This window comes from Bos javanicus, chromosome 26 (genome assembly GCF_032452875.1).
Source record: "Bos javanicus breed banteng chromosome 26, ARS-OSU_banteng_1.0, whole genome shotgun sequence".
In the NCBI taxonomy this organism is placed as follows: domain Eukaryota; kingdom Metazoa; phylum Chordata; class Mammalia; order Artiodactyla; family Bovidae; genus Bos; species Bos javanicus.
In genome coordinates, this window is record NC_083893.1 from 34,295,051 (window position 1) to 34,321,466 (window position 26,416).

The window sequence follows — 26,416 nt, forward strand, 5'->3', positions numbered from 1 at the left end:
CTTCACCTCCTGCTGCACCTCCAGACGGCTGCAGGCATGACCACACCAAGACCTCAGATTCTATTTACAACCCATGATGGCCAACCACACGCTCAACGGATTCTCCATCTTACACCACAGTGTCATAAATGGCTAGGGTTTGTTTTAAAGTCAGCTTTCTGGAGGTATAATTTACACAAAGGGCGAAAACAAAACTGCCCTGTTGATTGCACAGTTCTAAACTATATAACCAACTCTGCGACACAGATTCAAGAAATGAAGATTTGTATCATTTTAGAAATTTCCTTCAAGCCCCTCTGTGGTGAAGCCTTTGTCCCCGCCCTAGCAACTACTGACCCGTTTTCCTTTCGGACAGTTTGGCCTTTTCCAGAAAGTCACGCAAATGGAATCACAGCGTGTAGGCTTTTCAAGTCTGGCTTCTCTCTCTTAGGACACTGGTGGTATCATGCAGCTACAAACTAAGTTCAAAGTGCTGTTTTTAAGCTCTGGGCTTTTGCTTTCTTGTCAAAGAGACGAAATAGCTGGCTCCATTCATCTTTGCTGTGGAGTAACCATGTTTGATTTTGGAGAAGGCAATGGCACCCCACTCCAGTACTCTTGCTTGGAAAATCCCATGGACAGAGGAGCCTGGTAGGATGCAGTCCATGGGGTCGCTAAGAGCCGGACACGACTGAGCAACTTCACTTTCACTTTTCACTTTCATGCATTGGAGAAGTAAATGGAAGCCCACTCCAGTGTTCTTGCCTGGAGAATCCCAGGGACGGGGGAGCCTGGTGGGCTGCCGTCTATGGGGTCGCACATAGTCGGACACGACTGAAGCGACTTAGCAGCAGCAGCGGCAATCACATTTGACTTAGCCTTTTAATAAAGCTGAGGCTTGGGAAAAAGGTGACCTAACCCACCAACTCCAGTCTGTCTGAGACTGAGGGATTTCCTGGGATGTGGCACTTTCAGTGGCAAAACCAGGCAAGTCCTGGGTAAACTGGGAGAGTTGGTCACTCTCCTTGGGAAAGCCACTCTAGGGGCAGGAATGCACATGGCCCCGCTCAGATTCCTCCTGGGAGCAGAAGGCTGCTCTCTTAGAGCTGACAGCCAGCCATCCTTCCCCCACTGAATCAGGAGCAGGCAGTCAATCTGCAATATGCTGGGACCGACCTGACCACACTCAATAGGCCTGCTGCTGTCTTTGAAGTCCCTGGGAGGGGCTCAGGGAAGTGAGAGGAGAACTCAGGGATCTGTTTAGGAAAAAAACAGGGCAGGGCTTCTGTTGCTGTCAGCACAACTTCCCCCTTGCCCTCCCTGGCAGATATTTAATGTCCACAGAGAGACGGGACATGAGAATATGTTGGGCTCATCTGGTTTATAAGCAGTACAGTGTGTCCAGGGTAATGCAATTCATGTTCTTGACTTTTTCTATGCATTCTCCTTACTCCTCCCTTTCAGTGGACTTTTTCATTAGTTTGAGACCATAGGGCTTCCCTGGTGGCTCAGACAGGAAAGAATCTGCCTGCAATTTGGGAGACGCAGGTTCGATCACTGGGTCAGGATGATCCCCTGGAGGAGGGCATGGCAACCTACTCCAGTATCCTTGCCTGGAGAACTCCATGGACAGAGGAGCCTGGCGGGCTACAGTCCATGGGGTCTCAAAGAGTCGGACACCACTGAGTGACTTTCACTTTCAGGGAGAAGGTGAGAGTCAAGCGACAGAAAATTAGTAAAGAGCTTGAGGTTCTTGTTAGAATGCAAGGGCCTCTCCTATATACACTTAGTGAGACAGCAGAGGAATTCCTTGCCCTTCCAGCTGACCTCGAGGGAATTACATAGCTGCTCTGAGAAGCTAGGCGGCCTGGGAACAGACTAAGCAACCCCAGCTCAGAGCTTCCAGAAGCATGAGGGGCACAGCTGGTACCAAATTAACTGTGAGGACCACCCAGCCCCCGAAGAAGCCAGGAACTGGAGGGGTCAAAACCATGTCAGAGGTTTCCGGGTATCTGCTCCCCTGAATTAATATACAATTGCCCCTTACAAGTACAGCACAGCAGCTCTTACAGGTTATTCCACTAAGCAGCAGTTAGTAGTCTTTCTCCTCATTCGTACAGATGAGGAAGCAAGGCCAAGAGGGATTAAATGACTTGCCCAAGGTCGCACAGAGTTAGTGGCCAAAGACAGATTAGAACCCTGAGCCCCAGAGTGCCCAGGCCCGTGCCCAGCTCCAAAACATCCCTCAGAAATCGGTCCAGAGCATGGGCAGAGCCAGGTCTGTGCCCTCGGGAGCCCTGGAGGCCGGGTGAGCTGCTGCAGGGGGCACAGGCAGGCTCATACTCACAAGCAGAAACCTGCAGCATCCTTCTCTGCAGCAGCAGACAGCAACAGCCCTGTGCTGGAACAGACAGAAAGAGGCTCAAGTCGAGAAAGCCAAAGGAGGCCACCGTGGGCCTGCAGTCTCCACGTCTGGAATCTGGGTTTGAGATCATGCCTCATTTTCCTTGGTGCCCAGGGCTCCTATTGCCTGGAATTCATTCCTTCGCTCATTCCCCCATCATGTTCCAGACACTTACTATGTCACCTGGAGGTGCTCTAGGGCTGAGAGGGAGCCATCCTTGGAGGAGAGAAACATCCGTGTTTTGAACGGGTTTCAGGGCAGACAGACATAGAGACATATAATGATAAGACAATGTGACTTTAATTCAACAAACAGTTTCTGAGCACTTGGGATGTGCTGTACCTAAAATAGTGAGGCAACACACAGCAACTCAGGGAAGGCTTCCTGGAAGGGGTAGCATGTGGGCCGGAAGACTGAGAAGAGTTTCACTGAGCGGCTTAATCGTTTCCTGGCTAAAAGGACACTGATAAGGCAAGTGCCTGAAACTGTTCTGAGCACTTCTTTCTCAATAAGCCCTTGCTGTTATTAGAACAGGACTCTACCCATCAGAAACTCATTTCTCGGGGATCTCTTATCTGGGTTCTGACTTTCTGAGTTAATCTCTTTCATCTCAGTGGACCTGTCTCTCAAATGGGAGCGAATAATCCCGCGTCTTAGAGAGGCTCCGGGCTTCGGAGGCATGTTCACACAAAAGTCCTTGAGCCACAAATTCCTTGCACAGCTGATGGCATCCTCTTTCCCACCAAGGCTGCCGTGCTCCACTCTCAACAGGAAATTGTTTTTATTTATAAGAATCACAATCCTAAACTGACGTTTACTGGGCTGCTCACATTCCCTCTCTCACTTCCCTCCCCTCCCCAGGACACATTCACCCTCCAGAGATTCCTCAGTGACCACAGAGCAAGTAGCGCTGAAGAGTGCTCGGAAAACCGGATGGACAGATGCTGGAGACTGTTTCCTAGAAGGGGATACTGAGGCCTGGGGAGTGACTCACCCGACCAAGCAGAACCCGTGGGGCTCCCGGTTCCCAAAGAGCTGCCTCTTCCTTGCACCCTGACTGCTCTCCCTCCCGTTTCTGCCTAGGCTCTGGGAAGAAGTTCCATCTTCCCTAAGCTTGGGAAAAGCCTCCCATCTCTGGATGACAGAAGTCTTTAGAGAAACGCTTCCCATCATTAAAGGGATTTGGAAGAAAACTGGCACAGCTTCCTCAGCTTTGAAGCTCCTTGGCCCCTCCTGCCCTTTAATGGGGCTTGGAACCAGCCCAGTTCCGAGAGCGCTCGCCCCTTCTGAAAAGGGCAGGGGCCCAGAGCAGAATTCCCCCTACTCCTCCTGGCCTTTCAGCACCAAAGGTGACCTCTCAGGATTTGTTTCAGACCACTTCATTGCCAAAGCATCGAGGGCTCCCACACAAAGAGCTTCAAAGTCAGGAGGGTTCAGGTCAAGTACGATCATGAGCAAACCCCGAGCTTAGGAATCGGAAGCATCACATCGGAGACTGTTCTTCAGTAGCTTTCCCACAGCCTTTTAAAGCCTTTAAAAGCCTCGAGTAATTAAGTTAGATTTCTGCACCATCACAAAATTTGGTTAAACCACATCATGTAAGTATGGAAGAGGTATCTGTTTCACTCCACACTTGCTCTTAATTTTCCAGGTGAGGAAAGTGTTACATACTTTTTTCCAAAGGCTCGCATCATTGGCTACACCTTAGAATCACCCAGAGCTTTAAAAAACACACCACCTAAGCTGAACCCTTAAACCAATTAAATCAGAATGTCATGTGTGTGCACACGCACGCACGCTCACATTCATTTGAGTCTGACTCTGCAATCCCACGGACTGTAGCCCACCAGGTTCTTCTGTCCATGGAATTTTTCAGGCGAGAATACTGGAGTGGGTTGCCACTTCCTTCTCCCAGAATGTCTTGGATGGGGGTCATATTTTTTAAAGCTCCCTGAATATCTCCCACATGTGTCTAAAGTTAAGACCCTCTGCCTTAAGTAGAAATTTAATTGGAAAAACCTGAGCTCCTCGACAAGGAGGAACAACAAATTCAGATGACGCTTCTGAAGGTGAAACAAATACTATCAATCTGTTCATCCCTTTTAATTAGTTTTCCTTTTTCAGACCTTCCCTGGCCACCGATCGCATGATTCCCACATAAGCTTTCAAGTATTTTTACTGGCTTGACTCTTCACAGCTCATCTCTATCTTCCAGTGCCCAAGAATTAAGTGCCCTCTCCTGGCAATCAGGTGATCTGACTCAGAAACCAAAGCACACAGGAAAGGGATGATACACTTTTGACCAATTATTGTGATCCAAATTAAAGTGACTATCTCAACTGTGCATGTATGGCTCCAAGTGTGACGCAATTTCAGGAAGCTTTGGCATGGACTTCCAAGTGCAATCCACAGATAGTAGGTCAGTCACATTTGGCCCTGGACACACTCACCAGCTGGAAGAGCAGTAGGAACCAGAATCCTTGACCACATGGTGTGAGTTCAGCCAATGGGCTCATCCACAGGGACACAAGGATGCTCTTATGAGATTCATAAATACGTAAACACCCAAGGACGGGAACCATCTCAAAGTACCCCATAGGATTTAGCACAGCTTAGACAATAGCAAAGAAATTCACATGCAAAATACAGCAATTCTGCCATCACTTTCTAGGACAACTCTTATAAACGCTCTACCTCTCTGGGGAAGACACCCCCACATACTCTTTCCTCTACCACCTTGGTTTTACTTAGAACCATGGCTGTCTAGCGGAATGGCTTAGAAAGGATGAGGAGAAAGCCTGGAAGTATTTCTACATTACACACTGGGTGATATTCCAAAGACTCTCTACCTCCAGACATCTCTTTACATCTTAAGAGACAATGGAAAATCAGCCCAGAGCCTAAAAATGATAGGCTAGCTTTGGAGATGCACAATATGTAACATGCAGACTGGGGAATATGGAAAACAGTTTCTCCTGTACTGACTGATTTGTGAGATTTACAAATGAGAGAAAACACTTTGAGATTCTGGAGATGGTGATGAGGCAGTTTACCTATTCTTAAAAGTATCACAAACAATTCTTTACAATTATTACAAATGTTCTGAGACTCCAAGTACATCTTGCACTTCGATTTAATTTTGCTGTTAAAATCACGATGTGCCTAGTCATTTCATAATCAATCTTACTTTTAAAAGAAAAAGGCCCTCAATCTCTGACAGGCAAGAGGAGACTCAGATACTAGAGGCTGCACTGGTTAATGGAAGACTGGGACCAACATACTTAATTTGATTTTGTTTGCAGTAATGCTTCCTAAGGCCCATCTGACTTCACACTCCAGGATGTCTGGCTCTAGCAAACCATCGTGGTTAGCCCGGTCAGTAAGATTTTTATGTGTAGTTCTTCCGTGTATTCTTGCCACCTCTTCTTGATCTCTTCTGATTCTGTTAAGTCCATACCATTTCTGTCCTTTATTGAGCCCATCTTTGCATGAAATGTTCCCTTGGTATCTCTAATTTTCTTGAAGAGATCTCTAGTCTTTCCTATTCTATTGTTTTCCTCTACTTCCTTGCATTGTTCATTTAAGAAGACCTTCTTATCTCTCCTTGCTATTCTCTGGAACTCTGCATTCAGTTGGTTATATCTTTCCCTATCTCCCCTGCCTCTTGCTTCTCTTCTTTCCTCAGCTATTTGTAATGTCTCCTTGGACGATCACTTTGCCTTCTTGCATTTCTTTTTCTTTGGGATGGTTTTGGTCACTGCCTCCTGTACAATGTTATAAACCTCTGTCCATAGTTCTTCAGGCACTCTATCAGAGCTAATCCCTTAACTCAATTCATTACCTCCACTGTATAATAATAAGGGATTTAAGTCATACCTGAATGGACTAGTGGTTTTCTCTACTTTCTTCAATTGAAGCCTAAATTCTGCAATAAGGAGCTGATGAGCTGAGCCACAGTCAGCTCCAGGTCTTGTTTTTGCTGACTGTATAGAGCTTCTTCATCTTCTACTGCAAAGAATATAATCAATCTGATTTTGGTACTGACCATTTTGTGATGTCCATGTGGAGAGTCATCTCTTATGTTGTTGGAAAAGGATGTTTGCTATGACCAGTGTGTTCGCTTGACAAAATTCTGTTAGCCTTTGCCCTGTTTCATTTTGTACTCCAAGGCCAAACTTGCCTGTTACTCCAGGAATCTCTTGACTTTTTACATTGGCATTCCAACCCCTTATGATGAGAAAAGGACATCTTTTTCCAGTGTTAGTTCTAGAAGGTCTTGTAGGTCTTCATAGAACCAGTCAACTTCAGCTTCTTCAGTATCAGTAATTGGAGCACAGACTTGGATTACTGTGATGCTAAATGGTTTGCCTTGGAAATGCACCAAGATCATTCTGTCATTTTTGAGACTTTTTGTTGCATTACTGCAAACAAAGCTAGTGGAGGTAATGGAATTACAGCTGAGCTATTTCAAATCCTAAAAAATGATGTTGTTAAAGTGCCCCACTCAACAGGTCAGCAAATTTGGAAAAACTCAGCAGTGGCCACAGGACTAGAAAAGGTCAGTTTTCATTCCAATCCCAAAGAAGGGCAGTGCCAAAAAAATGTTCAAACTACTGTACAAGTGCACTCTTCACATGCTAGTAAGGTCATGCTCAAAATCCTTTAAGACAGGCTTCAGCAGTATATGAAACGAGAACTTCCAGATGTACAAAGTGGGTTTAGAAAAGGCAAAGGAACCAGAGATCAAATTGCCAACATTTGTTGGCTCACAGAGAATGCAAAGAAATTCCAGAAAAATACCTACTTCTGCTTCACTGACTACATGAAAGCCTGTGACTGTGTGGATCACAACAAACTGTAGAAAACTCTTAAAGAGGTGGGAATACCAGACCACCTTACCTGTCTCCTGAGAAACCTGTATGTGGGTCAAAAAGCAACCATTAGAACCTCACATGGAACAACTGACTGGTTCAAAATTGGGAAAGAAGTACGACAAGCCTTTATATTGTGACCCTGTTTGTTTAACTTACATGCAGATTACATCATGCGAAATACAGAGCTGAATCAATCACAAGCTGGAATCAATACTGCTGGGAGAAATAACAACCTCAGATATGCAGATGATACCACTGTAATGGCAGAAAGAGGAACTAAAGAGCCTCTTGATGAGGGTGAGAGCAGAAAGTGAAAAAGCCAGCTGAAAACTCAACATTCAAAAAACTAAGATCATGGTATCCTGTCCCATCACTTCATGGCAAATAGAAGGGGAAAAGTGGAAGCAGTGATAGATTTTATTTCCTAGGGCTCCAAAATCACTGCAGACGGTGACTGCCGCCATGAAATTAAGACACTTACTCCTTGGAAGAAAAGCTATGTCAAATCTAGACAATGTATTAAAAAGCGAAGACATCATTTTGCTGACAAAGGTCCACATTGTCAAAGCTATGGCTTTTCCAGTAGTCATGTACCGATGACACAGTCAGACCATGAAGAAGATTGAGTGCCAAAGAACTGATGCTTTCAAATTGTGGTGCTGGAGAATACTCCTGAGAGTCCCTTGAACTGCAAGGAGATCAATCCAATCAATCCTATAGGAAAGCAACTCTGAATATTCATTGGAAGAACTGATGCTGAAGCGGAAGCTCCAACACTTTGGCTACCTGATGCGAGGAGCCAACTCATTGGAAAAGACCCTGATGTTGGGAAGGATTGAAGGCAACAGAAGGGGATGACAGAGGATGAGATGGTTGGATGGCATCACTGATGCAATGGACATGAATTTGAGCAAACTCTGGGATACAGTAAAGGACAGGGAAGCCTGGCATGCTGCAGTCCATGGGGTCACAAAGAGTTGGACAGGACTTAACAACTGAACAACAACAACAAAACTTAATTTTGCATGGGTCAACCTTTCAATGCAGTGACTGTTCAGCACACAACTCAGCTTTTTCAGTGAATGGGGATTTCTACAATCTCTGGCATGGCGGGGCAGGGAAATTCCGATTCCTTAGCTGAAAGGTGCAGTAAACAGATTAGTAGTGTTCACTAGGGAACCTTGGAGAATTTTCTCCAGAATCAAACACTAAATGAGCCCCCTGCAATCCAGATAATTCTCAAGTGTATTCCCTTATCACTGGCTGTGCTTGATTTACTGCAAAATGAGGAGGCAGATGTATGGGTTACCCAAAACATACACACTCTGAACTGGCAACCAAAATTTCCTTCAGCTGGCATAAACCATTCAAGGATCTTTGAGGGTGGGAAGATTTTAAACTCCCAAGAGAAAAAGATAACTAAGACGATTTACTCAGGTTAAGGGCCAAGTCGAAAGCTATTAAGACAAAAACCTTCTGATAATCACTGGGTGTTTGGAAAGAAGACCCAAAATGTTATCACTTGCCCTAAACTTAGAAGGATTAACATACCGATTTGAGAAAGTAGCTTGCAACCTGGACCTTCTATCAGGAGCTGACACAGTTCAGGAAGGGCAGACTCTTGAGCTGGAAGGGTTCCTCAGAGAGACAGCTCAAGAATCGAATTCCCTGTGAGGGTCCCTCCCAGAGGGCAGAGGGGGCCCAGTGGGGCTGGAGCAGCAAACTGCCATTTTAGAAGGTGAGGGTCTGTGGCCTCAAGTGTTCAGAGACTACAGAAGGACGCATTCAGCCATCCAGGCACAAAACTGACGTGATCTCAGCAGAATTTGAGACAAAAAAAAAAAAAAAAACAAAAACCACCCGGTTAGAAATGTGAGAGAGGCTCCAGGGAGGGTTCACAGGAAAAAAAAAAAAAGGAAGATTGCCAGCTAAGTTAACCCTGTCTCCCCAGCTGTCTTCTGTGCTCTTGGCAAAGACCCTTCCTCACCTGTAACCAGCTGATCCAGATGAGAAAAAAAGTGAGAAAAATCAAAAGATCCAACTTAGAGAACCAAAGCTGAGCCCTAAAATTTATGTCAGTTCAGAAATGAGAAACCACTGGGAGAGAGATTCCTTGGGAATCTGAGTGTTTTTCTATTACTCTTTCCCAGGAGAAAATAAATATAGAAATAGTATTTCCTTTTGCAGGTTTGATAGAGACAGACCAGGAAAATGCAAGAAGTTTCCCCAAAGGAAAGGAGTTGAGGTGGGGGAGGTCCCCCACAGCGTCACGATTAAGGGGCAGCTCCTTAACCTTTTCCAAAAGATGTGCAAAGTGCCATCGGAGGCTTCTAGACTCCACCCGGGGGTCTCTGAGCTCGGGTGCAAGCCGGGCACAACCAGTACAACCCAGGCCGGCCAGCCGCCCAGGAGGGTTTGGCCGAGATATCCGGGCCCAGGCCAACTCCGAAACTTGCTCAGCTGCGCCGGAGCTCAGCCTTTGGGCTGGGACGCGCTCCACCTGCCGGGCACCCTACTCGGCCCAGAATCCCTGCACCCCGCCCCTGCCTGGGGATAAGGCAGTTACCGGAGCACCCGCACGATTGGGGTGGCCCGACCAAGCCGGGAGCCGAGCTGCGCGCCCACCCCACCCCACCCCACCGCCCAAGCGCATCCCCTCGCAAGCTTTTACTCGGGGTCTGCAAGAAGCCCTCCGCTCTGACTGGCGCCCGCTCCAGAAACCCCGACTACCTGCCCTTTCGCCCCCCAAGCAGCCCCGCACTCTTCCGACCTCACTCGGGGACTCCTCGGTCCCTGGCATCTTTCCGAGGTGGCCGGGGCTTAGAAGGTGGGTCCCCATGTGCACCCCCGGCCCTCCAACAGGTGAGAAGCCTCGTCACGCCGACCCCCCGGCCTCCGTGCCTGGGAGGATCAAAAGATCTTCGGCACAGGTCCGGGCTGGGCAGGGGTAGCCGGCCTGGCTCACCTGAGCCCCGGAGGAACGCGAGGCGCACTCGGTGACGCACCCCCCTACCCTCGGCCCTGCTTTCTGGCGCCGTGAGGGGCGCGAAGGGGCTGGGGGCGCGCCGCCCCGGGACCCCGCGTCCTCACCTTTGAACCGCTCCATCGGGGCCGCGGCGTGCGCTCCTCGCGGCTCGGCTCGGGCGGCGCTGCGCTCTCGGCGCTCGGCTCCAAGCCCAGGGCCGCCGCGCTGGCCCCTCCCCGTGAGGTCACGCTCACGCCCGGACCTCCTGGCGCGGCTGCCGCGCCCGGGCCCCGGACCCGGTCCCCGCCCGGCGCGTCGCCCCCGCGGGGGAACTCCGCGGCCGGCCCCGGCGGACAGTCAGCTATCGAGTCCGCTCGCGCCCGGGGCCCCGCTCCCGCGCCAGCTGCTTCACGTCCCGGCTCCGAGACTTGACCAAACCCTGGGGGGAGGCCCCCGGGAGGGGCGGGCTCGGGCGGCTTACAGGAGCTCTTCTTCCAACCACCAGGCTGCGAACCCACTGCCAGGAGGTGGAGACTGAGGTCTGAGTCGTGAGGCTGAGAGGTACCTAGAGCACACCCCCCGCCACCCCCGCCCCGGTTGACCCCTGGGTCCGCGCACTTTTGCCCTTGGCATTTCTCGAGGTGGGACATGGGGACGGGGGTGGGGACAACCGAGTGCGTCCCCAGTTCTTCAGGACTTGCTGCTACTCTCTCGCAGTCTTTCTGGGTAGCCGATCGAAAAGACGTCTGCTTGCTGTCTTCTACCCCAGTCCAGGTTCCCTGGGCGCTTTGGTTCTCCCAGGACTAGAATTTATAGATCCGCCTAGATAAACCCCGGAGAGCAGGGTTCCTGGGCAGGCTAAGCGCCGACCGCCCCGAGGGGCAGCATCTATTCCCTAGGAGCCCAGTCTTGGCTCTAACTCCACCACTGCTGCCAGGAAGCTGCGCACTTCCCGTCTTTTACCTTCCTTTTTTTGATCATTGGTCCCTCCATCAACAGGCCCATGTCCTCCCCACCGGCCCCCAAGGAAGATCCATGTTTTCCTTTAAACTTCCATTTTCACTTTAAAATTTCAATCACAGTTTGTGCTGAACGCCTGGTTTTGCAGCAAGTCTCCCCCAACTTCCTCGAAGGAACACTTAAGGAAGATTTGTTGCTGCTGCTGCTGTTTTCCAAAAGACTTCCTAATTCTTTCTTGGAACAGCAGTGTTAGCCCTGATGTGTTGAGACCTTCTGCCCCAGCAGTCTTAGAAATGTTTTCTCAGTCCCATTAGCAGCTCACATTCTCCACAGCATCCATGGAGCTGTCCTCGCAAGCCAGGCATGGGATGCTAAGGGCTGTACATGCATAGCCTTTCATTTTTCCTATAAGCCTGTGATCTGAGTAGTAGTATTTCTACCATGTAGGTAAAGAAATTGATGCTTACAGAGGTTAAACTTGCCCAAAGTCACACAGCTAAAGGGAGCCCAGCAGACATTAAGCCCAGGTGGTCTGCTTCTAGATGTTTACCACAAAACTTTCCTGGAGCTCGAGGAAGTACCAGGCTGTCTGTCACTGTCTTGGGAAGCCTCAGATCACGGAATAATGATGGCCCAGCCAGGTAGGGGCTCTGGTTAGACCCAAGCACAAGGCATTCTGGGAACCCAGTGGAGGGCCCTGATCCCACCTGGAGAAGCCTCCTAAACCTTCTAGAAGAGGAAATGACTGAGCTGAGTCTTAAAAGATGAGTTAGAGCTAGTTTGGTGACAGGAGAGGCAGAGTGACTACAGCCTTCCCGGGAGACAGCGGGGAGCCATTTTAAGGGTCCAGTAGTTGTGTGCTGCTACTACTGCTGCTGCTGCTGAGTCGCTTCAGTCGTGTCCGACTCTGTGCGACCCCATGGATAGCAGCCCACCAGGCTCCCCGTCCCTGGATTCTCCAGGCAAGAACACTGGAGTGGGTTGCCATTTCCTTCTCCAATGCATGAAAGTGAAAAGAAAAAGTGAAGTCGCTCAGTCGTGTCCGATTCTTAGCGACCGCATGGACTGCTGCTGAAGCCAAAATACCCCAGGAATGGAGAAGGTGAGGCTAGAGGGGCGGGCACAGGCCTGCTCCAGGATCCAGAACACGGAGTGATCTGAAAGTTAAGAGGATTGGGCAGCCCTGAAAAGTGAAGGTGTCTGGGATTTCCTGGGCAGCTGAGTGGAGGGTGGAGTGTAGGAAGCAGTCGCACCAGCCAGGTGAGAAGTCAGTGAGGTGGTAGAAACCTGGAGGAGAGGACTGGGGCAGAAATAGGCAGAAGTTCAAGGCCAGGGCTCTGTGCCTGAGCGTAGGGCTTGAGGGAGATGGAATCGGATGCAGATAAGTGTCAGCAGGTTGGGGTGTTGGGGGCAGAAAGTGAAGGACCCCCAGCAACTCGAAGTAGGCCTAGGGACCCAGGTCTGAGCCCTCCAAGTCACCCCCATGCATTATTTCAGTCATCTCAGCCACTCTTCCAGGTGGACTGGGCTCATGGGGGTTCTGAAAATAGGAAGAGTGTGGGCATCTCGGGGAACAAGGGAAAGGAAATAGTGTTCCAGGGGCCTCGAGAAGCAGGGACTGGGAACTGGGTCAGGATGGCGGAGGGTCTCTTGCTTTTTTATGTTCTCCCTCCTCCCGCCGTTTCCTCATCTTGCAAATGGCCGGGCATGGCACCCACCCTCCGATATACAGTGTCCAGAGACAACTGGACATTGCTGGGTCCCCAGTTTCCTTTCAAGTTCTCCAGGGGAATCTGGTTGTGCAGCCTGGCAATTTGAGACCAGCCTCAAGTCTGGTGGCTGGTCATGCCTGACCAGATTTCAACTCCAGCCATCAGCTGGGACCAGTAGGTTACAGGGTCCAGCCCCCCTCCTCAGTCAGGCCTTTGTCACTGCTGACCCTCCCAGAGGGGTGAGGCTGACTCTAACTGAGGTCATTAAGTACAAAAGGTAGAATTCAAGTGTTTCCATCCTATGAATGGAGAGGATTTGGGGGCCTCACCCAAGTCACCAAGTGAGGTAATCTCTTTCAGAACTCAGATTCAAAATTCATGTTTCCTGGTTCCAAATCCTGTGCTGTCACACCCCTGCCTGGCTTTCCAGGGCTCTAACAGGGCTTCACTCTAGCCAGTCCCCTGGTGGCTGGCTCTGTTAGCACTTCCGGTAATGGCACCATCCTCTCAGAAAGTTGCGGGGGGCTCCATATCTCTCATGCCTGCTCCCTCTCCCCATTCCCCCACCACCACCCAGCTCCAGCCCTTTAATTGCCTCTTCTTAAATCCTCTCTAGTTTATCCACGGAGACTTGGCAAATCCCAGAGCCTCTAGACAAACAGAAATCAATCAGAAATGTAAGCAGAATGAATTTAAAATGGGACTTCACCACCCTTTTCAAGAATGAAACTGAAACACTACTTCAAACCATCAGTAGGAATCAGGGCTTTGGAAGACTCAGCATTGTGTCCTCCTTTTTCCAAGTCGCATGTGTGTGTGTGGCTCAATTGTGTTCAACTGTTTACAACCCTATGGATTGTAGCCCACCAGGTTCCTCTGTCCATGGGATTTTCCGGGCAAGAATACTGGAGTGGGTAGCCATTCCCTTCTCCAGGGGATCTTCCCAACCCAGGGATTGAACCCGGGTCTCCTACATTGCAGAGAGAGTCTTTACTGTCTGAATCACCAGAGAAGGTCCAAGTCCTGGATGCAGTTTAACCCCGTGTCTTTAGTCCCTTTGCAACTTTGATAAAGGAGCCACCCCATTCAAATTCTAATTCATTGAGTTTCTGGCCTCTAGGATCAGAAGATCTGGTTTCCTGTACCTTCTCAACCTTCTGAGGGCTCTGACCAACCCCACCCCAGACAGACCACAGGATCCCTAATGGGCTGTTCTGTTGCAGGCAGTCCTGAAACCAAACTGAGCACCTCCAATCTGGAGGGTAGGTAGTGGGTGGGTGTTCCCACCAAGTTCAGCAGGGGTGGGGGTGCACCAGGGCCTCTGGGTGTTGTGGAAGAGTCTGGAATCTGCTAGAAGGGCTGATTCTCCCCTAATTTCTAAACCAGTTCTCGGCACCAGACAGGTTTGTTCAATCATAAAGTGTTGAGGCAATTGCCAGCTGAGGCAATGAGGAGGGGAGCCCAGCTTTATAAAATTCTCCTATTTAATTCTCACAGCCATCCAGGCAGCATATACATTTCCCCTTATTTCACACATGGTGACCTTGGAACTCGCTCAAGGTCATCACTCGGCAGGACCCAAGCCAGTCCCATTTGAGCACCATCTCTGACCCAACCACCTAGGAGTATAACTGCTGAGTGATTTGTTAATTCCATGCTTAACTCTTTGAGGAACTACCCAAAATGTTTTTGCAGAGGCTCCACCATTTCACATTCCCACCAGCAAGGCATAGGGGTTCCCGTTTCTCCATACCCTCATCAAAACTTTTTATTTTCCATTTTTAAAAATTATTCCCATCCTAGTAGGTTTCATTATTTTTTCATTATTTTTTTTAAGACATGTCACCATGACATGAAGGTAACATTTCTTCTTAAATCTGAGTGGTTGCTACAAGAGTGTATTTTATATTATATAGTGAGGACCACTGGCTCAGGTTAACCCTCTCATAGTTTTGCTGATGCATTTGAAGAAGCCAAGACCTAGAATTTTGAAGTAGAAAGTGTTTATTCAATATTCAGGTGACTGACCCTCCTGGCCAGCATGTTTGAAATACTTCAGAATTTAAAATAAGTAAATAACAATAAATATTTGGGTGGCTCAGAGGGTAAAGAATCTGCCTACAATGCAAGAGACCTGGGTTCAATCCCTGGGTCAGGAAGATCTGGAGAAGGAAATGGCAATCCACTCTAGTATTCTTGCTTGGAAAATTCCATGGAGAGAGCCTGGCGGACTACGGTCCATGGGGTCACTAAGAATTGGACATGACTGAGTGACTAACACTTTCAGAGAAATGAAGACAGCCAAGGCCTCGAGGAAGGGGCGTAGATGGAGGCGAGGGGAGTGGGTGGACACACGCCTCCTTGCTCTGTCTTTTCCTCTCCCCATGCTGTCTTTCCTAATGCTTGCCCCGGCCCATCTCCAGGCCCTTTTGTCTCCTAACTTCTGCCCAGATTCCCAGTCCATTAATGCAGAACATTTCAGAGCTGTTTGGAAACCAGGAATCACCAGAGAATCCAACACTCAGGATGCCAGAATCCAGAGAGGTGCCAGCACCAACCAGAGCAGACCAGCAGCTGGCAGGTGGCACCAGCGCCCAGTCTCAGCGTCCAGCAAGAGCTCTTCTTCCAGCTGCTTGTGCTCAGGGCTCGGCTGCCCCTTCTCCCTGGGTAGTCCCAACACTGTGTCACCCTAAGTTGTACAGAGCCCCCGAGATGTGCCTGAATTATGGTGCCTAGGCAGTGGTCAGGGTCTTGGTCTTGGTTTCACTTCTTGATTTTTTTTTTGCTGACTCTTCCTGTGATTGCTAAGATAATCATTTCTCAGATGAGGCTTGGGCAGAAATGCAGCCGGACCAGAACTGACAGCCTTGCAGGTTCCTCAGAGTCCCCAGATAAGGACACCTTGCAGAGAAGTCATTCATTTGTGCCTGGAAGCTGAGAGTACTTCCTGCTTCCTTCCCCAAACTGCTGTGCCCCTGCAGAGCCCCAGCTGGTCCTTCCAGACCCAGCCCAGAGGCCTTTCTCCTTCATCAAGGCTTCCCAGAACATTTTGAAAGGACTGAAGGATTAAAAGGATTCTTGAAATCCTGTTAACACTTTCCCAATTCCAAAATCCATTTCTCATTTAATATCAGAAAACAACTAACCTTCTTTTTAGGTCTTAAGCTCTCCAAAGAGCCTGCAGGATCTTGTGAGCAGGAACTCAGTAATAAGCCCCTTGATTGCCAGCCAATCAGGACTGGCAAGTCTCAGGTGCCTAGGTTTATAGACTGGCTGTGGGTCCACAGACCCTGCCATAAAGCCCACAGCCACTTGTCTGCAATACGTGCTTTCCTGCCAACAGGCTCAGCTCCCCAAGGCTTCTTGGGGCTGCCTGGGCCCACACCAGGCCAGAACAGCTCAGCCTCTTAATCCTCCATCTAGCAAGGCTGAGCTTCAAATCCTCATCACTGCATTTCAGAACCCACTCCCTCCAGGCTGACCTGCCTGGTGACTCTTCTTCCCACTCCTTGGTGTACTCTTTTTGGATCGCTTTCCAATGGCTGGATGAAAGGAGTGGAATTTTAAGTCTTTTGTCCTAAAGTCACTGACTGGGGTAAGGGATAAAATATAAAACCTGGTATTGTTAACTATGGGCTTCCCTGGTGGCTCAGTGGTAAAAACTCTGCCTGCCAATGCAGGAGATGTGGGTTCCTTCCCTGGGTTGGGCCGATCCTCTGGGGAGGTGGGGAGGAGGGCAGATGGCAACCCACTGCAGTATTCTTGTCTGAAGAATTCTGTGGACAGAGGAGCCTGGTGGGCTACAGCCCATGGATGCCACAAATCGGACATGACTTAGCTACTGAGCACTCATACATAGGGTAAAAGGGATAGAAATGGGAAGTAGTTACTGAATAATTGCCTCAATCTTGCAGAAACAAGATTTCATGTATATTGAAGACAAAGTGGGCATGCACTGATGGAGCTCCTGCTTAGCAGCCCTGGGGGAGGCAGGAGGGATTAGAAGGCTGTCTGGGGGAGCTCAGGCGCATCTCTGTGACCCTGATCCAGGAGCCTTCCCCAGCAGGTCCTCTGTGCTGCTGCCAGCTCACCAATATGCCTACCCTTAGGCACATAGCATGGTTTTTCTTTGAAAGTATCCATTGAGTTCAGTCCCCCCAGTCCCAAGTTCGGTAAGGAATGTGCCGAGAGAATGACTGACCTGGAGCCACAGGAGCAGGATTGGAGCTGGACTCTGAGTCTCCTGATTCCCAGGCCAGGGCTCTTTCTGCAGCAGCCACTGTGCTCAGGGTAGAAGCAGGTCTGAACCCAGCTCTTCCAGGATGGAAAATGCTGCCACATCTGACCAAGGCCTCTGGGCCTGTTCTGCTGACAGTCTTTCTAGAGCCCCAGACACCAGGCTCTTCACTGTGGGTACAGCCTAGCACACAGAATTATCCACAAGTCATCATGAAAGAGTGAAGCATTTTCCACAGGCGTGATCGTATCCCTGAAGGGACAAAAATTTGTTCTTGGGAGGGGCAAGAACAATCTCACGGTATATAAACACACATATAGCATATAAACAGATACACAGTATGTCTATGGCATTAAAATTTCACGGGCAAGTAAAATCTCAGCCGCCAATTAAAACATGTTTAGGACTTTCCCCCATACCACCAAACAATGCTCTGGTATCAGCTGGGTAGTCTATGATTTGACTCAACTCTGACACCATCTACCTGGAGATAGCATCAACTCCAAAAGATTAAGGGTTCAGTCCTACGAGACTGTGCTCCAAGCCCTTCCCCACCCCTAATCCCCACAGCTTCTGATGCCAATCCCAAATTCAGGTCATCACGTGTGCTTCTGATCAATTGCCTATATACTGGTGATGCCCAAGACTTTCTTTTCAGGTTTGGTTAATTTGCAAGAGTGGCTCACAGAACTCAGAAATACATTTTACTTCCTAGATTACCAGTTTGTAATAAAAGGATACAGCTCAAGAATGGCCAGGTGGAAGAGATGCCAAGGGCAAGGTCTGGGGAAAGGGCACAGAGCTGCATGCCTCTCCCAGCTCATCGCTATCTCCAGATCTCCAGGTATTCATGAAAGCTGGAAGTTCTCCGAACCCTTTCCTTTTGGGTTGTTATGGAGTCTTCATTACATGGGTATTACTGATTAAATCACTGGCCACTAGTGATTTATTCAAGCTTCATCCCCTTCTCCCCTTCCTTGGGGCAGAATGGGGGTCAGGGGGTTGGGACTGAAAGTTCTAACCCTTAAGTCACATGGTTGGTTCTCCTGGCAACCTGCCCCCATCCTTAGGATCGCTCCAAAATCACCTCATTAACATAAACATGGGTGTGATGAAAGGGGGTTGTTATGAATATCAAGACACCTTTATCACACTTATTTATCACTTAGGAAAGTTACAATATCACAAATAGAACCTAGGAGAAAATGTCTACAAAGGCTCCTGGATGGGGAGTTCCCTGGTGGCCCAGTGGCTAAGGGGGCCTGGGTGTGATCCCTGGTCAGGGAACTGAGATCCCACATGCAACAACTAAATATCCCAAGTGTAACTTAGACCTGATGCAGCCAAAAAACTAAATAAATAATTTTTTTTTAAAGGCTCATGAACAGAGGCGATGATGAAAGAAAGGTGAAAAACACCAGAATACAGGCTCTAGAGTCAAGGTTAGACTCTCCCCTCTACCTCTTTCTAGCTGATGACCTTGGGCAACATGCTCAACTTTTACGCCAGTTTATCCCTTAAGTCAAATCAAGATAAAAACTGTATTCACCTCACAGGTTGGCTGTGAGGATTTCAAGAGATAGACAATACACATAAGGCACTTAATTCCATGTCTGAGACATAAGTTCACAATAGGTGTTAGATGCAACGATGATCAAGACAGCTGGAAGGGAGGGCGTCTTCCCCCTACATGGTAAAGAATCTGCCTGCAGTGCAGGAGACACAGGAGACTCGGGTTCGACCCCTGGATCGGGAAGATCCCCTGGAGGAGGAAATAGCAACCCACTCCAGTATTCTTGCTGGAAAAATCCCATGGACAGAGGAGCCTAGCAGGTTACAGTCCAAAGAGTCGGGTGCAATTAAGCACACATGCCTCCTATGGCAGAGAAAACAAAGCTATGGCTGGTTTCAGAAATCCCTCTACAGGAAGAAGGGTCCTGCTTGGTGCCAAGGATTAGAACTGGTGCTAAGATTTCAACCACTCATCCACCCACCCACCCACTCAGGTCTCTGCTCTCCATCTCTACTTCCCTGTGTCTGACACTAAGCATGGCACCTGGGGCTTTATTGGATGATAAACTGCACAAAGGGATTTATAGCCTCAAAGGGGACCAGAAACTCCATCTTCACTGGCAAAATGTCTTATCTACTAAGTGAGTGCTTCTTAGATGGTAACATGTATAGGAATCACCTGGGGATCTTGTTAACATTCAGCTTCTGATCCTGAAGATCTGGAGTGGGACTGGAGAATCTGCCTTTGTGACAGCCTCCCAGGCGATGGGGATGCCCTGGTCCAGCACCACTAATTGGGGAGCCAGACATTCACGAGGCTTTCCTTTCCCACCGTTAACCAAACCCAGGAAATGATGCTTCCCTTTCTCTGCTGATGGTTGCCTATTATTTTATCACGGGCCCATGATAAAAGCATCTAGAAATTTTTATGCTGGTAAATTCTAGAGAATACTCTTGAGAGTCCCTTGGACAGCAAGGACATCAAATCAGTCAATCCTAAGGGAAATCAACCCTGAATACTCATTGGAACGACTGATGCTAAAGCTCCAATACTTTGGCCACCTGATGCGAAGAGCTGACTCACTGGATAAGACCCTGATGCTGGGAAAGACTGAAGGCAGGAGGAGTAGAGGATGACAGAGGATAAGATGGTTGGATGGCATCACTGACTCGATGGACATGCATTTGAGCAAACTCCAGGAGATGGTGAAGGACAGGGAAGCCTGCAGTGCTGCAGTCCTAGGGTTGCAAAGAGTTGGATAAAACTCAGTGACTGAATGAACAACAACAAATTCTGGAACAAAGTCCTCAAGGCGAGTCCATTCTGTACCTGGGGTCACAACTGGTTTCTGAGGATTCTGAACGTTCAGTTACAGTGAGCTCGCTTCAGTGCTCCAACTGGATCACACAGTTGTACTTGTTTTTCTTTCAGGATCAAAATACTCTGGGGGAGGGAGATGAGAAGGGGGTTAGGAGGAGAGAGGGGAGGGAGAAGAAAAGGCTGGCCAGGAGGAGACAGCCTGGAGAGAGAGAGGAGGCTCCCAGCCAGGCTCTTCCAACTACCCTTTTGTTTGGAAACAGCCTCAGGTAGCCAGCATTTCTCCTGGCAGAAACAACTGAGAGAATGTAAATGGGAATAGAGGAGGCTTCACCAGGGCAGAGCACTTGAAACCAGGCCACTAAAATCGGCCAGTGTCTGGGGACCTCGTTCGGTCACTCGATTAGAATTTTTAGTGTAATTCAAGTAATGTTTACGGAAGGTCCCAGAGCAGAAGGGCCTGGGGTGTGGGGTTTGGAGCCAAGAACAGGCAGGTCCCAGATGGCAAGGAACAACAATCATTTTTCTTTTTTTAAAAAAAGCACTTGAGGAGCAGTTTTCTCAGAAAAAGAGTAACCTGTTAACACATACAGTAAGAGTCCAGTCTCTCAACTTGGACGGTTGAGAGAATGCAGCTGCCCGTGTGCGTGACCTGTGGATGGGCTCTTGGGTAGGCCCCACCCACCTTAGGGCTCTTGGTAGGATTCACATCCTCCCACACAAAATACTCTCACAATTCAAACAACACGTGGGGGCATCACAGTGCTCAGTGTCTTAGAATCCATGGTCTTCCCAACAGATGGGCCACCTCCAACGGGGCTGTAAGAGTGGGAGAGCTGGAACTCCCCCAGGCCAAGTGGCCAGGACTGTATTCCCAATGCAGGCGTTCGATCCCTGGTTCAGACACAGATCCTGCATGCCGCAACTAAGACCCAGCACAGTTAAATAAATAAGCAAAAATAAATATTAAAAAAAGAAAAGTGGGAGAACTTGGGAGGCTATGATAAAGATTTTCCTGAGCTGGGTCATAGCTTGACTCAGTCCTTCTGACTGAAGGGCTGGCATGACTGAATTATCCCAGGTCCATCACTGATGATCAGTGTGACATTGAGCATTCATCATCTGTAAAATGGGGATAATAATAATACCTACTTCATAGGCATGTTGTAAGGATGCTCCAGGATGAAGCACAGAAAAAACAGCATAATATCTGCTATTGAGTGAATGTTCAAAACCGGGTTGTGGGTGCATTTATCTAGGGCTTAAGTTTTGGACTGGGGTGGGGTGGGGTGGGTGGAGGAGAGAGGTAAAGGAAAGAGCTAAGAGCTTAGAATGTAGTTTTTCTTCCAATGCTTTCCTTCATGTGCATAGAACCAATTTAACACCCTCATCCTAAGCCATAAATGTATATCCTTCCTGCTCAAACTTCTTGCCCATTGTCCACTAGGGAAAAAGCTAACTCGCCACTTCAGAGCCTCTAATGACAGAGCTCTGGAAACACAATGCTCTTTTTTTTTTCAGTTGTTGCATGCAAACTCTTAGTTGCGACATGTGCGATCCAGTTGCCTGACCAGGGATTGAACCTGGGCCTGCTGCACTGCGAGCATGGAGCCTTCAGCCACTGGACCGCCAGGGAAGATCCCTGCCCTAGCTCTTGATTTCCACTTTCTCCAATCTCCCATCCTTCTGCATCTCCAGTCAACACTTGGTTGAATCTCATTCTTCTCCAAAATCGACTGCATCTTTCTCCACTATATAGCTTTTGGGTTTTACAATAAAAATAAAACTCTGTTTACATTTTTTCAAATTAACTGCCCTTCTTTGTCATTGAATGTATTTTTAATTGCTGTGTTGAATTCCAAGTAATTGCTATGTCATAATTTTTATAATCATCCTCCCACGGAGGGGTATTGGAGTGATTACTAGATTTCAATGTTCTAAATAGAACATCAAAAAACATCTTAATACAGATTATCTTTCTTCCTTTTAAAAACATTTTTTATTGAGATATAATTGACATACTGTGCAAATCACCCATTTAAAGTATACCATTTAATGCTTTTTACTATATTAATAGAGTGGTGCAACTGTTCATGGGGTCACAAAGAGCTGGACACAGCTAGGCGATGGCACCCCACTCCAGTATTCTTGCCTGGAAAATCCCATGGGCGGAGGAGCCTGGTAGGCTGCAGTCTATGGTGTTGCTAAGAGTTGGACACGACTGAGCGACTTCACTTTCACTTTTCACTTTCATGCATTGGAGAAGGAAATGGCAACCCACTCCAGTGTTCCTGCCTGGAGAATCCCAGGGACGGGGGAGCCTGGTGGGCTGCCGTCTATGGGGTCGCACAGAGTCGGACACGACTGAAGCGACTCAGCAGCAGGGACTGAACAACAACCACCATCACCACAATTAATTTTAGAACATCTTTGTCACGCTAAGAGGAAATCTTATACCTATCAGTCATCACCCCATTCTCCCCATTCCCTCAGCATTAGGCAATCACTAATCTATCTTCTGAATCGACAGATCTGCTTGTTCTGGAAATAAATGGAATTATTTAATATCCCCAAAGACATTCCATTCCACTGTCTTTTCTGCCTGGATTCTTCCAATTGGCATAATGTTTTCAAAGTTCATCCATTTTACAGTATGTATCAGAACTTGTTCCTTTATACTTTCAAGTAACATTCCATTGTATGGCTGTATCACATTTTATTTATGAATTCATCAGTTGCTGGACAATGATTTGTTTCCACTTTGGGTCTATTATAAATAATGCTGCTGTAAATATTCATGTACACTGCTTTGTACGCATGCGTGTTTTCATTTCTATTGGGTGCACTGAGTAGCTATGCCCTTACTCAGCTGTTGCTCTTGTGGTTCAGCCCTTGTTCATACGTTGAGCTCACGCTCTCCTCTCCACCCCAAACCTGCTCCTCTTCCAAAGCACACTACAGGTTCCACCACCTCTCCTGTTGCACAACCCAGAAACTCAGCCATCAGCCTGTATGCTACTCTCAACTCTTCCACCCTCCTCCCCATTGCAGCCCACATCCAGCCCAGTTGCAACTCAGATAGAAGCATGGTCCAAGAATGCTTTGCAAATGGTCTAGAATCAATCAGGCCATTAATTCTTTACACACTCATACCCCTCTGTTTATATTTGTCGAGTTACTGGATTAATGTCTGCTGCTGCTGCTAAGTCACTTCAGTCGTGTCGGACTCTGTGCGACCCCAGAGACGGCAGCCCACCAGGCTCCCCCGTCCCTAGGATTATCCAGGCAAGAACACTGGAGTGGGTTGCCATTTCCTTCTCCAATACATGAAAGTGAAAAGTGAAAGTGAAGTCGCTCAGTCGTGTCCAACTCTTTGCCACCCCATGGACTACAGCCTACCAGGCTCCTCCACCCATGGGGTTTTCCAGGCAAGAGTACTGGAGCGGGGTGCCACCGCCTTCTCCGGATTGTCTATTTGCTATTTTATCTCAAGTGTTCAACATAGCTCCTACTGCCTACTTTATAGCAAGACTGTAAGCCAGTTTGGGTATGTATCACATTCCTTTTATAACATCTCACAGATCCCAATACAATAGTACTGCAATAAAAATGTGTTGACTTGAATTGCTTTTATTTTTTTTAATAAATTTTTATAGAAAAATCAACATTTTTGGTGTGCAGGTCCATGAGTTTTGAAAAATGCATAGTCACAAAATCATCACCACAATTAAGACGTAGAACATTTCATCACGTCCCAAATTTTCCATGTATTGCTTTATAGTTAACTCTCCCCCTTCCCTATTTCCCGGAAACCTCTGATTTGTGGTTTTCTATTCCTATAGTTTTGCCTTTTCCAGAATATCAGGTAAATCTAATCACATATCTGTGGCTTTTTGATTCTGGCTTCTCTTCCACTCAGCTAATGACTTTGCACTTCACCCATGTTACTGTAAGAGCTCATTCCTTTTTATTGTCGAGTACTATTTCATGGTATGGAAGAACTACAGTTTATCTGTTCCCCTGTTAAAGAACATTTGGGATGTTTCCAGCTTTAGGCAGTTTGACTCATGGCAGTGTAAACACTCAGAGACAGGTTTCATGGGAGCCAAGGTTCTGGTTTTACTTGGATGAAGACCTAGGAGATGGACTGCGCTGTCATATGACTGGTGTATGTTTAACTTTCAAGGAATTGTCAAATTGTTTTCCAGAGCAGTTGTATTCCAGAGCATTCTGTATCCCCACCAGCAGTGTGTGAGAGTCCAGTTGTCCTGCATTCTTGCCAGCACTTGGTGAGAATTTTTATGTTGCCTGGATTCCAGTACTTTAGCAGATAGGTGATTTGCAAATATTTTTTTCCCACCTGAGGCTTGTTGTTTCATTCTCTTTCTCCAGGGGATCTTCCTGACCCAGGGATCAAACCCGAGTCTCTTGTGTCTCCTGCATTGGCAGGTGGATTTTTACCACTTGTGCCACCTAGGAAACCCGTTTGAAGAGCCTAAGTTCTTAATTTTAATGAAGACCAATTTATCACTTTTAAAATTTTCTGAATCATGCTTTTGGTATCATATCTAAGAAGTCTTTGCCTAACTCAAAGTCATGAACAATTTCCCTGATGTTTTCTTCCAGGAAATGCATAGGTTTAGGTTTTACATTTAGGTCTCTGGTCTATTTTATTTTTTTATCTCATAAACTTTTTCATCTGCTTTAGGTCCTAAATCTAATCTATGATATACTTGTCTATAGTGCTTTCCACCCTTCAAGCTCCTTGAGGGATCATGTTATCTAAACATCAATATTTGTGTGACCCTGGGAGTGAGGTCTCCTTAAATTGTGAGCCCTCGGCACCTCACCTGGCTCCCTCTAGTGCCCACCCCTTATTTTATTCATGTTCATATTTTCCATAACACCAAGCATCATGTCTTTCACACTAGGTACTAAATAGATGTTACTGAAATTAGAGAGTGAGATAAAAGAATAATTTTAGCCTGCTTTTCACAATGAGAATGAAGAATTAGCGCAACCAGGAAAAAGCATTTCTTGACGATGCACTGTAGAGCACCTACTGTGCGTTAGATGCTGGAATGCCTCCTGGTGGCTCACAACTCCCAGAAAGTTACTTCATCCTAAGTGGCCTTCTTACAGCAATGCTTATCACATTACCCGGTAAGCAGAAATAGAGTATACAACTAACCAAAGTGCTCTGGTGGGATGTTTTCAAAATCTGAAACACATCCAAGTAAAAAGTGTGCTCAGTCGCGCAGTCGTGTCCAACTCTTTGCAACCCCATGGACTGTAGCCCACGAGGCTCCTCTGTCCATGGAATTTTCTAGGCAAGAATACTGGAGTGGGTTGCCATTTCCTTCTCCAGGGGACCTTCCAGACCCAGGGATCGAACAAGTGTCTCTTGCCTCTCCTGCATTGGCAGGCGGATTCTTTACCACTGTACCACCTAGGAAGCCAAAGTAAAAAGCATGCTAGAGAAATAACACGTGAGCCCCCGGAATGGCAGACATTCTAGCTTGAGTTCAGGTGGAGGTCAGATGTGAAAAGTTAAGGGTCAGACTTGCAGGACTACTTCTCTCTCTCATTTTCCCTCTATTTCCCCCTCCCCCACATGCTAGAGTTTTCATGAAAAACCCACTTTGTGGCTCCCTGGGCAGGGAGAAGGTAAGCAGACTTTCTCCATTCAAGGCTTGCAAACTCAGAGACTGGAGGAAAAATTCAGTTTGTCTGGAAGATCACTTCTATCTCAGGCCGTTACAACAAAAATACCATGGACTGGGTTTTTTACAACAGAAATGTGTTTCTCACAGCCCTGGAGGCTGGCGGTCTGACGTTGGTGTGCCAACAAGGGGTGTATGAGGGCCACACCCAGTTTGCAGACTTCCCCTTCTGTCCTCACAAGGCAGAAGGGGCTGAGGGGTCTTGCTGGAGCCTCTTTTATAAGGACATTAATCTCATGACGGCTCTGCCCTCTTCACCTCATCACCCCCACAAAGGCCTCACCTCCTGATCCCATCACTTCGGGCATTAGGATTTCAACACTGGAATTCTGGGGCCATTCATGCAGACCAAGCACCGACCTGTTTTGGAACATTTTACAGGGGGTCCCTCAGCCCTCTGTCAGCAGCAACACGAGAGGCACCGGGGGCCTCAGAGCAGCAGACCTAGAAGGTGCGCGGACTGGGCTAGAGAGGGGGCGTGGCAGCTGCACTGGGAGCGGCCTGTAGATGCCGGACCGGTCCATTCTCACCTCTCGAAAGATCTGAAAGAGCTCTGAAGCTCTGACAGAACATTTTGTCCCAGACTACAAAAAAAAAAATTTGCTGTTGTCATTTATCTTTTCCAATTATATAGGTTGAGAAATGCGGAGCATAAAGCTTAGTGATGTGAACTTAAGCACTTTCTAGGGGCAGGAAAAGACTCATTAAAATAAACTTTATGACCTTGGCATT

General features: G+C 47.8%; 1 protein-coding gene across 4 annotated transcripts in view; it reads right to left on the bottom strand.

The window, feature by feature from the left end:
• Positions 1 to 10,457, bottom strand: part of AFAP1L2 (actin filament associated protein 1 like 2) — a 116,634-nt gene extending 106,177 nt beyond the window's left edge. The window contains exons 1-2 of one of the 4 annotated variants that reach the window (XM_061403552.1): positions 10,348 to 10,407; positions 2,327 to 2,380 (exon numbers count right to left, since the gene is read on the bottom strand). In XM_061403552.1, coding sequence (XP_061259536.1) covers positions 2,327 to 2,380; positions 10,348 to 10,363 — 70 coding nt within the window. In that variant the 5' untranslated portion in view covers positions 10,364 to 10,407. Of the gene's footprint in view, positions 1 to 2,326; positions 2,381 to 10,347 lie in introns of all 4 variants that reach the window. The other 3 variants (XM_061403548.1, XM_061403549.1, XM_061403551.1) reach the window with 3 other exon arrangements.
• Positions 10,458 to 26,416: the final 15,959 nt, after the last annotated feature.